Source organism: Anomaloglossus baeobatrachus, chromosome 2, assembly GCF_048569485.1.
Source record: "Anomaloglossus baeobatrachus isolate aAnoBae1 chromosome 2, aAnoBae1.hap1, whole genome shotgun sequence".
Classification (NCBI taxonomy): Eukaryota; Metazoa; Chordata; class Amphibia; order Anura; family Aromobatidae; genus Anomaloglossus; species Anomaloglossus baeobatrachus.
This window is the reverse complement of record NC_134354.1, coordinates 26,512,304-26,524,519: the sequence shown is the minus strand read 5'-3', so window position 1 is coordinate 26,524,519 and position 12,216 is coordinate 26,512,304. Positions and strand designations below refer to the sequence as shown.

The 12,216-nt window shown below is 44.6% G+C and overlaps 1 protein-coding gene across 1 annotated transcript; it reads left to right on the top strand.

The window, feature by feature from the left end:
* Positions 1-7,227, top strand: LOC142285599 (aquaporin-3-like). The gene is made up of 6 exons (XM_075333283.1): positions 1-126; positions 209-335; positions 1,972-2,109; positions 5,561-5,679; positions 6,405-6,622; positions 7,050-7,227. The coding sequence occupies exons 1-6, from the start codon at positions 1-3 to the stop codon at positions 7,225-7,227; spliced, it is 906 nt and encodes a 301-aa protein (XP_075189398.1).
* The last annotated feature ends 4,989 nt before the right edge of the window (positions 7,228-12,216 follow it).

Below are 12,216 nucleotides of genomic sequence, written 5' to 3'. Positions count from 1 at the left end.
ATGGTGGACGTGGGTGACATGGACCTGCACTCACTGATCCTGGAGAAGTTCAAGAGGACACTCAGGACCACTAACCCCTATGTGCGCTGCGGGCTGGCCGAGTTTCTAGGCACCGCTATATTAATTGTAAGTATGGTCATGTTTTGTATTACTCTTACTGTATCATCACTGTTGTCTTCCAATAACCATTGTCTGTCTTCCTCCTCAGCTGTTTGGCTGTGGGTCGGTGGCTCAGATGGAGTTGAGTGGTTTTGCCAAAGCTCAGTTTCTAAGTGTGAATATGGCGTTTGGTTTTGCGGTCACTGCCGGTGCCTATGTCTGTGCTGGAGTCTCAGGTAAGAGCGGATTAATACAAAGGCGTGTGTTCAACTGGACACCATTATATACAGATGGTTCATATAGGTCAGCTGCACTCACTATTCTGCTGGTGCAATCACTGTGTACATGCATTACATTACTGATCCTGAGTTACCACCTGTATTATACTCCAGAGCTGCACTCACTATTCTGCTGGTGCAGTCCCTGTGTACATGCATTACATTACTGATCCTGAGTTACATCCTGTATTATACTCCAGAGCTGCACTCCCTATTCTGCTGGTGCAGTCACTGTGTATATACATAAAATTACTGATCCTGTATTATACTCCAGAGCTGCACTCCCTATTCTGCTGGTGCAGTCGCTGTGTACATGCATTACATTACTGATCCTGAGTTACATCCTGTATTATACTCCAGAGCTGCACTCCCTATTCTGCTGGTGCAGTCGCTGTGTACATGCATTACATTACTGATCCTGAGTTACATCCTGTATTATACTCCAGAGCTGCACTCCCTATTCTGCTGGTGCAGTCACTGTGTATATACATTACATTACTGATCCTGTATTATACTCCAGAGCTGCACTCCCTATTCTGCTGGTGCAGTCGCTGTGTACATGCATTACATTACTGATCCTGAGTTACCTCCTGTATTATACTTCAGAGCTGCACTCACTATTCTGCTGGTGCAATCACTGTGTACATACATTACATTACTGATCCTGAGTTACCACCTGTATTATACTCCAGAGCTGCACTCACTATTCTGCTGGTGCAGTCCCTGTGTACATGCATTACATTACTGATCCTGAGTTACATCCTGTATTATACTCCAGAGCTGCACTCCCTATTCTGCTGGTGCAGTCACTGTGTATATACATTACATTACTGATCCTGTATTATACTCCAGAGCTGCACTCCCTATTCTGCTGGTGCAGTCGCTGTGTACATGCATTACATTACTGATCCTGAGTTACATCCTGTATTATACTCCAGAGCTGCACTCCCTATTCTGCTGGTGCAGTCGCTGTGTACATGCATTACATTACTGATCCTGAGTTACATCCTGTATTATACTCCAGAGCTGCACTCCCTATTCTGCTGGTGCAGTCACTGTGTATATACATTACATTACTGATCCTGTATTATACTCCAGAGCTGCACTCCCTATTCTGCTGGTGCAGTCGCTGTGTACATGCATTACATTACTGATCCTGAGTTACATCCTGTATTATACTCCAGAGCTGCACTCCCTATTCTGCTGGTGCAGTCACTGTGTATATACATTACATTACTGATCCTGTATTATACTCCAGAGCTGCACTCACTATTCTGCTGGTGCAGTCACTGTGTACATGCATTACATTACTGATCCTGAGTTACATCCTGTATTATACTCCAGAGCTGCACTCACTATTCTGCTGGTACAGTCCCTGTGTACATACATTACATTACTGATCCTGAGTTACATCCTGTATTCTACTCCAGAGCTGCACTCCCTATTCTGCTGTTGCAGTCACTGTGTATATACATTACATTACTGATCCTGTATTATACTCCAGAGCTGCACTCCCTATTCTGCTGGTGCAGTCGCTGTGTACTTGCATTCACATGTATTAGTTTTCTGGTAACTATTTCCCGTTCCTCTGCAGGCGCTCACCTCAATCCGGCGGTGTCTTTCTCCATGTTCCTCCTGAAGAAGATGTCCTGGGAGCTGATGCTCGTCTACTTCCTGGCGCAGTTCCTCGGAGCTTTTGTTGGAGCTTCTCTGGTTTATGCTTTGTATTTTGGTAAGAAATCGAGTGATTAATTTCTTTCCATCAGCCAAAATGTCAGTACATTACTCTGATCAACAAAGGCTTTCGGTGTTGGCGGCTCGTGAAGCATTCTTGTATCCTGATTCGCAATCCGCAATCGGGACCTTCCTATCCGACACCAGTTTTCCATAATTTAGGGATTATTTTCATTAACTTTGGCCAATATTGTACTTTCATAAGTTAGCTATTTAGGTGCTGGGGTTGTTATAACTTTCCACTGTTCTTATGAAGTCTGTTTGTTTTTATCCTTTGGATGCCTATTTTATTAAAGGGAACCTGTCAGGTGCAATATGCAGCCAGGACCAGGAGCAGTTCTCTGCATATTGCTAATCCCTGTTTACACTCGCATAGATAAAGAGATCTATAGAGAAAAGTATTTCTAAAGATCTTTTATTGTATGCTAATGAGCGCGGAGACTAGTCTCAAGGGCTTTATATGCCCCGACTAGCCACCCTCTTACCATGTTAGCATACCCACAGGGGTGTACTAACATGCTATTCAATGCAGTGATGCGCATACCTGTGCCTGCGCTTCTGAATGCCCCGCACTTCCAGTTATGCGCAGTAGACCTAGTCGGGGCACCCTTGGGACAAATCCCCACGCTCATTAGTATAAGAAAAGATCTGTAGAAATATCTTTTCTATTGAGCCCTTTATCTATGCTGTGTATACAGGGACGGTTAGGCAATGGTTAGAAATATGCACCCAGAACTGCTCGTGGCTCTGGCTGCATATTGCACCTGACAGGTTCTCTTTAAGGACTTGTGCATTTTTGGGTTTCACTGGTTACCTACCAATACACTTCATTCTCTCCCTGTCCTTTGTAAGTATTAGTATTTTTATCACACAGTGCTTTTTTTTTTTTTTTTTTTCTGCAGCTGTTATTACTAGTGATGAGGATGAGCGGGCACTACCATGCTCGGGTGCTCAGTACTGGTAACTAGTGATGAGCGGGCACTACCATGCTCGGGTGCTCAGTACTGGTAACTAGTGATGAGCGGGCACTACCATGCTCGGGTGCTCAGTACTGGTAACTAGTGATGAGCGGGCACTACCATGCTCGGGTGCTCAGTACTGGTAACTAGTGATGAGGGGGCACTACCATGCTCAGGTGCTCAGTACTAGTAACTAGTGATGAGCGGGCACTACCATGCTCGGGTGCTCAGTACTGGTAACTAGTGATTAGCAGGCACTACCATGCTCAGGTGCTCAGTACTGGTAACTAGTGATGAGTGAGCACTACCATGCTCGGGTGCTCAGTACTCGTAACTAGTGATGAGCGGGCACTACCATGCTCGGGTGCTCAGTGCTGGTAACTAGTGATGAGCGGGCACTACCATGCTCGGGTGCTCAGTACTGGTAACTAGTGATGAGCGGGCACTACCATGCTCGGGTGCTCAGTACTGGTAACTAGTGATGAGTGAGCACTACCATGCTCGGGTGCTCAGTACTCGTAACTAGTGATGAGCGGGCACTACCATGCTCGGGTGCTCAGTACTGGTAACTAGTGATGAGGGGGCACTACCATGCTCAGGTGCTCTGTACTGGTAACTAGTGATGAGTGAGCACTACCATGCTCGGGTGCTCAATACTGGTAACTAGTGATTAGCAGGCACTACCATGCTCGGGTGCTCAATACTGGTAACTAGTGACGAGCGGGCACTACCATGCTCGGGTGCTCAGTACTGGTAACTAGAGATGAGTGAGCACTACCATGCTCGGGTGCTCAGTACTGGTAACTAGTGATGAGGGGGCACTACCATGCTCGGGTGCTCTGTACTCGTAACTAGTGATGAGCGGGCACTACCATGCTCGGGTGCTCAGTACTGGTAACTAGTGATGAGCGGGCACTACCATGCTCGGGTGCTCAGTACTGGTAACTAGAGATGAGTGAGCACTACCATGCTCGGGTGCTCAGTGCTGGTAACTAGTGATGAGCGGGCACTACCATGCTCAGGTGCTCAGTACTGGTAACTAGAGATGAGTGAGCACTACCATGCTCGGGTGCTCTGTACTGGTAACTAGAGATGAGTGAGCACTACCATGCTCAGGTGCTCAGTACTGGTAACTAGTGATGAGTGAGCACTACCATGCTCAGGTGCTCAGTACTGGTAACTAGAGATGAGTGAGCACTACCATGCTCGGGTGCTCAGTACTGGTAACTAGTGATGAGCGGGCACATCTTTTGCTATATTTGTGGTGAAGTGACTTTTAAAATCAGAGAAGAAGCATAGCAAATCAAGTAAGACTTTGGGGCCCATATTTGTTGCTCCTCTTTTGTTCCTTCTCACAAGGTGACACAATGGTAATCCCCAGCACACAGCATTTGCAGCTCAATGGAGTAGAGGAGGCAAGAGACCATTCTACAGGCGGCCATTTCCATATCACAAAGATCGCTGGAATAACAGGGAAAACAGGGATTTCAGTGAGAGCCAACAACAATTCCTTCAACAATTAGGCCCCAGCCCTGAGCCGCAGCCCCCGCTCCACCCACATCCAGGATCCAGAAGAAGATTCAGACTCTGGTTTGGTTGAAGAAGTTGATTAGAAAGATCCTGATTTTTCTAGGCCATGAGGCTGGGGAGCCCCGAAACAAAACCAGGTTGATCTAAATGATTTATTTCATGATCTGAGCCTATCAAAACTCAGGCAGAATTTTTTGGCTTTGAAGCTCAATGGCTGGCACTTGCTGGAGCAAGGGACCAAATGCTCTTTCCACCATAGGCAGCAGGAGCTTCAACAGTTATTTTCAATGGAAGGGAACCTAGTTGACTGCAACAATGCGAACTCTGCTACATACACTGGGACAAGAGCACCAACCTCAAGAATGGATGTTTTGTTTTTTTTTTCTTAATCTATTAAAAAAAACAATTTAAATGCAATACTTCCACAAAGCGGCAGCAAAAATCTATCTGTGCCTCTTGCTTATTGAGCAAGTCTGAAAATAAAATATATATATATATATATATATATATATTAGTAATAGAATAATTATTATTTATTAGAATTATTATTCTAATTATCAGAATATTAGTATTCTAATTATTATCAGAATATTAGTATTCTAATTATTATCAGAATATTAGTATTCTAATTATTATCAGAATATTAGTATTCTAATTATTAATAATAATTATTCTAAGTATTTTTATTAGAATTTTTATTAGAATTTTATTTTTAGAATTATTATTATTCTCCTTCAGGAGGGCAGATGCTTTGTCGCCGCTCTTACTAATGTAATTTACATTTTTATATTAATGCTGTAGTAGGGTATCTGACAATGGGCTTTATAAACCAAGCCCCTCAAGGAAAGGTGCGTCCCGGTGATACAACCGATAAGTAATCTCTGTCCTGTAATGTTTTGCACTATTATTTCATCCCACATCACCAGTCTCCAATTCTTGTCTCTTGTTGGTGACCTCTAGATGCCCTTCACGTGTACAGTGCTGGCAATTGGACTGTGTATGGACCACAGGCGACTGCTGGAATATTCGCGTCCTATCCATCAGAACATCTGAGCGTGGTTAATGGCTTCTCGGATCAGGTAAAGTCTCAAGGGAATACATGGTATAAGTGACAGTATCTTATGTCTGCATCAAACTGGACAGGACATGGGGAGGAGCATTGTCAGCTGCTCTCAGCCAATCATTGTTACGGAACCTGACTATCAGGAAGCTGATTGGTTGAGAGCTGATAGGCTGCTCTTTCCTCAAGTCCTTTCCAGACTAATGCTGGCAAAGTATAGGCTTATGTGGCAGGGGGCTTTACAAGCCAAATCCATCAACCAGTGGGTCATGACCCTATGTAATGGTCAAAACTGCAATGGGGGGTATGACTGGTGCCTGGTTCTGAGGTCAGAACCATATGACTGGAAACTCCCACTGAAAAATTGTATATTGATGGACTGTCATGCTCTGCCCTTGACCAAATGGGACCCCCATATTAAATTAAAGATGGATATATATATATATATATATATATATATATATATATATATATATATATATATATATATATATATATATATTTATTATAATATAATATAATAAAAATAGATTAATATATACGGTATATTTTTATATTATATAAATATATAATTATATTTTAATATAGTTGTATAATTTAAAATTTATATATATTTTTTTATAAATGTGTATTTTATAGATCTCATAATATATGAGATCTATAAAATACATATTATATATAAATTATAAAATATTAGAATAGAATCTATTCTATTTTTATAATATTCTTCTGGTTTTACCCCAGATGATCGCCACCGCTGCCTTGATGATCTGCCTCCTTGCCATTATTGACGAAAAAAATAATGCAGCCCCCCGGGGTCTTCAGCCGTTTGTGATTGGTCTAATAGTTCTGCTGGTTGGCCTTTCTATGGGATTCAACTGTGGATACCCCATTAATCCAGCTCGGGACCTGGCGCCTCGACTCTTCACAGCATTTGCCGGTTGGGGCCCAGAAGTCTTTAGGTAACTTTTGTGTGTGTGTGTGTGTGATTTTCCTCTTTTATATCACTTACCTTTTGCTAAAAAGCACTAAATATGGGGAAGCGGATGTCATGTAATGGTCTGTTCATAGGTTGGACTGTAATTATGCAAACTCCAGAGCTGAGATCCTCCAGTATCCCCTGCTTGATCAGCTTCTACACAAAGGCTTGTTATGGTGACCTGAACATTGGGATCTGATCTATATACTCAGGCAGCCTCATATACCGGAAAAAAAATCAAGTTCTCTGCATTTTAGGACTTGAGCTGAGCAGTTGAGGGGTCTTGAGATGTTTGTTTGACTGTTTCCAATAGCTAGTAAGGGTAACTCGCACAAGATGGGGAGATGTCCTAATATATTCTTATACGTCTCTTGGGTTATCTGTTCTGATGGAATAATTTTGTCTTCCAGGGCCGGTGGCGGCTGGTGGTGGGTGCCTGTAGTAGGCCCCATGATCGGTGGGGTCATTGGGACGTTTCTTTATGACCTTCTGATTGGAATTCATCTTGAACCAAAGCTGCGTGAGAACGGTGAAGAGAATGAAGAGAATCGTGCTCCTCAATACGCGTTGGTCCAGTCCGATGCATAGAGCCAAGTGTGGTCAGCCATAGACTCAAAATTATAAGGGCCGTCTTTGTGGTATTTTATAATAACCACAAAATGTGATCGTCCTCTTGGTGCATGCGTATGACTGGTTATATGCGATCATAAATGGCAGCCCACACATCTACTCGCCCCAGCACGGCCATGGTTCCTTGGTCAGTCTTGTGACTAGGTGCTATAATATCGGTGAGGACTACCTTGAGTTGCAGGACTACCAGGTGCCACGTCTCATCAATTTGTCCTTAATTTTCAAAAGCCACTTTAAATCCAAAACTGCCTGCTGTGGGCTGCTGACATTTTTATTATGTTAGTGTTTTTATTGGTTTTACAACTACCGCTTTTTTTTTTTTTTTTTTTTTTTTTTTAACTTTGTTTCACGTAAAATCTTTTCTTATTTCAGTAATGGTGCTGAGACATTTTATACAGTGGATTTTGTAAATTTTTCAATAAAGATAATGCACAAAGTGTTGATTGATGATCTCACTCACCTTTCCACTGCCATCTCCGCCCAACGCTGGATTTTGGGTCATGCGCACTACTTCAGTTTGAAGCCAGGACACGTACACCCGGCTTCATAGATCCTCTTCCATCCTCCATGACGACATTGCAGAGCTGGTGGATGTTACAGATCCTGCGTTCCGCTACCTTCTGTTTGAGGAGGCCCCACAGATGCTCCATAGGGTTTAGGTCTAGAGATATGTCTTACAATGTGAATAAGGTCTTGCGTCTTTTCTATATATTGTGTTATGAGATTTATAATGTAATTTGGTATACTGAGATACAGTAATGTATAAGATGGATCATGTATAGCAGTGTGATAAGGTTGGAATTAGAACTGGGTGGTCAAGATCTGCCCAGCAACAGACCGCAGGGACAGAGACAGTTAAGGCCGGGGCTACACAGGGACTAGTGCGATCCTCGTACGACACACGACACAGCAGGAGCAGAGTGTTATGGTGACTGAGGTCCGAGCGGACCACAGCTGCGGGGGGAGGGCCGAAACTGAGGAGGGTGAGATTTATCTCCCTCTCTCCTCCGTAGCCGGCTATTGCCGTTCTCGCTCTGCACTCACATTACACTGGTGTACTGCGAGATTTCTCTCGCGCCATAGACTTAAATGGGTGCTGAGAGAAATAGACTCTCATTGCACCCGCGGCATGCTGTGATTGTTTTCTCGGTCCGATTAGGGCTGAGAAAATAATCGCTCATGTGCGCTGACGCAAGCTAATATTGGTTCGAGTGGAATGCGCTGTTTTATCGCATTTCACTCCGATTTTCACGTCACGTGTCTTAGACCTAATGCGGGCGTCACGCGGGACAATGTATCGTGCGATCGCCCCCGTAGTTTGTACGTCACGGGCAATTCGTTGCCCGTGGCGCACAAAGTCGTTTAACCCCGTCACACGTATTTACCTGCCGGACGACCTCGCTGTGGGCGGCGAACATCCACTTCCTGAAGGGGGAGGGATGTTCGGCGTCACACAGCGGCCGGCCAATAGAAGCGGGATGTAAACATCCCGCCCACCTCCTTCCTTCCTCATAGCCGGCGGGTGCCGCGGGACGCAGGTAAGCTGTGTTCATCGTTCCTGGGGTGTCACACGGAGCGATGTGTGCTGCCCCGGGAACATTGAACAACCGGCGCAGAGAAGAAGAAATGACTTTTTGAAAATGAGCGACGTGTCAACGAGGAATGATAAGGTGAGTATTTTTGCTCGTTCACCGTCGCTCGTAGCTGTAACACGCTACGATATATCAAACGATGCCGGATGTGCATCACTTACGACGTGACCCCGCCGATATATCGCCCGATATATCGTACCGAGTGACGCCCGCATTACACTTGGACCAATCCACTCTTGGAGGGATCAGCTGACAGACAAAGGATGGTTCATTCTAGAAAGACTCAATGAAGGCCTAGTGAATGAACATGGCAGATGAATATGAAGCACCCAGGGATATCGGGTACTCTGTTCCGGGCAATGGCTCTACGGGGAATATCATGTTGGTGGCAGTTACCCAGTTCCGTACCCTGGGTCCCTTTTTGTAATGGGGGATATTTACAGGGGATTTATGAATAAAGTTATTCATGACACCACTTTGCGGCTAAGTGTAGGGAATTACCGCTGCAGGTTTTGCTGGGGCTGATGGAATGTGCAGCTCTGATGACTTGGGTCCTCCGCAAGTAGGGTATTACCCCAGCAGGTGTATGGTGCGGTGGACGTCGGAATGAGTACAGACAGGTATTTAGTGCAACTGGTTTACTCACTTTTCGGGTGTTAACTGGTTGCCCGAGGCGGGCTGGTTTAACCTCCAGGTCCCCTTCGTCCCAGTGCCAGTCTGGTTCTCTGGTACCTTCTTCCCCTGCACTAGTCTCTGGTAAGTGGGTCCCTGTGGTATGGAACACTGGGGGTCCCCGTTCTGTGGTTTGTCCACTTCTGTCCGCCTGACGGTAGCGTGAACCCTGTGGGGTTGGAGTCTCTGGTCCTGTCCCTAGTCCTCTCTTTGCTAGAGTCTTCGGATTCTTTAGGGTCAGTGAGGTGCTTGATGGTCTCCTTGCTGTGCAGGTGTTAACAGGTTGGCTTGGAGCTCTTTCCTGTCCTAGGGTCCTGTACCCCATTAGTGCGTAGTTCCGGGAGTACTCCACCGGCAACCACCTCTCCTGGGTACCAGGTCCCCGTTAAGTCAGGATGCTTCTCAGTCACACCCTCCACCTTCACTCGACTTTAAACTGACTTCTGACTACTCTCCATAGTCCGCCCCTCCCACCTGGTCAACTAGTGGACTGGAGTGGCTTCACCTCTAGGCGGCCATCCATCGTTCCCACCCTAGCTGAGTACCATTCTATGGGGGATTTGTTGGGGTAAACTGGGATTACCTGGGTTCTTGGTGTTACCGGCACTGGGATTCTGGGTCCCTAAGGGGGTGGGCCCTGCATCCTGGTGGAGATGCAGAACCTTGTAGCACCCTGCGGTGCTCAGGGACGCTACATATAGATGATCAGTTGTGCAGGTCACATACAACGGATGGTTTGAGGCAACTGAGAAAAGGAGGCAAACAGCATGAACCTCCAGTGTGGCCAGAGACACAAGGTATAAACAGCGTTGCTACTAACAAGCTGCACACTGACTACTGTACATTGTATCTTCAGTGTTGGCCTATGAAAAAATTTAAAATTTAAAAAAAATTGAGGGGTGCACTCACTTTTGTGCTATACTGGGAATATATATATATAATATATATATATATATATATATATATATATATATACACAGTTGAACCCAGACGTTTTCCTCCGCCCTCTATAATCACCCATCCGCAGGTTTTCCGTCCGCTATCTACTATAAAGACACATCTGCAGGTTTTTCTCACTATCTGACATGAAGTCAGAATAAACCTTTCCCGTTTTAGGTGAATTAGGAACCAAAATTATTTATATTTGCCAGAATGAGAGAGAATGTTTTCAGGCATTTTTATTACTCTCTGTAAAGTCAAAAGTTACATACACAGAGTAATATGCTTTTTAACAATATGGGACAGCCCGTATGATGATGTCATGTCTTTGGAAGATTCTGATAGGTTTATTGGCAACATATGAGTTAATTAGAGACACACCTGTGGAGGTATTTTAATGCACACCTGAAACACACGGCTTCTTTGTGTAGCATCATGGGAAAGTCAAAAGAAATATCTAAGATCTTAGGAAGAGAATTGTGGACTTGCACAAGTCTGGTTTATCTGTGGGTGCAAATTCCAGATACCTGAAGTTGCCTCATTCATCTGTACAAACAATTATACGCAAGTACAAACAAGATGGGAATGTCCGGCCATCATACCGCTGAGGAAGGAGACGGGTTCTGTGTACCAGAGATGAACATGCTTTGCTCAGACATGTGTATATCAACCCAAGAACAAAAGCAAAAGACCTTGTGAAGATGCTGGCGGAAGTTGGTAAGATTGTGTCATTATCCACAGTGAAATGAGTACTGTATGAACAGAAGCCATTCCTGCAAAAGAAACAAAAAAAAAATCAGATTTATGTTTGAAAATACACACAGGAACAAAGACCATAATTTTTGGAGACCTCCTGTGTTCTGACGAAACTAAAATTGAACTGTTTGACCATTGTTACGTTAGGAAAAAGGGAGATGTTTGAAGCCAATGAACACCTTCCCCACTGTGACTCACGGGGATGGCAGCATCATGTTGTGGGGTTGTTTTGCTGCAGGAGGGACTGGTGCACTTCACAAAATAGATGGCATCATGAGGAAAGAGGATTATGTGGCAATACTGAAGAACATCTCAAGACATCAGCCAGGAACTTAAAGCTTGGGTGGAAATGGGTCTTCCAAATGGACAATGACCTGAAACTACTGCCAAGCTGGTTACAAAGTGTCTTAAGGAGAACAAAGTCAATGTTTTGGAGTGGCCATCACAAATCCTGATCTCAATCCTATTGAAAATTAAAGGGCAAAGCTGAAAAGGCCGGTGCGAGCAAGGCAACCTATAAACATGGCTCAGTTACACCAGTTCTGTCAGGAGGAATTGACCCAAATTCCACCAACTACTGTGAGAAGCTGTGGAAGGATCCAAAACGTTTCCCCCAAGTCATACAGTGTAAGGGCAATGCCACCAAATACACTGCTCAAAACATGAAAGCGAACACTGAACCAACCGAATATAACTCCAAGTTAATCAATCTTCTGTGAAATGAAACTGTCCACTTCGGAGGCACTGACTGACAATCAATGTCACCTGCTTTGTGTAAATGGAATAGACATCAGATGGAGATTATTGGCAGTTATCAAGACATCCTCAATACAGGAGTTTCTGCAGGTGGGGAGCACAGAGCACATCTCAGTACGATGCTTTCTGGCTGAGGTTTTGGTCACTTTTGGATGTTGGTTGTGCTCTCACAGTCGTGGGTAGCATGAGACGGACTCTACAACCCACACAAGTGGCACCGGTAGTGCAGCTC

Excerpts from the sequence above, each read along its gene's own strand:
- LOC142285599 (XM_075333283.1), top strand. The coding sequence starts at position 1 with ATGGTGGACGTGGGTGACATGGACCTGCACTCACTGATCCTGGAGAAG. Across the intron at positions 336-1,971 it reads TGTCTGTGCTGGAGTCTCAG|GCGCTCACCTCAATCCGGCG; the intron begins GTAAGAGCGGAT and ends GTTCCTCTGCAG. Across the intron at positions 5,680-6,404 it reads TTAATGGCTTCTCGGATCAG|ATGATCGCCACCGCTGCCTT; the intron begins GTAAAGTCTCAA and ends GTTTTACCCCAG.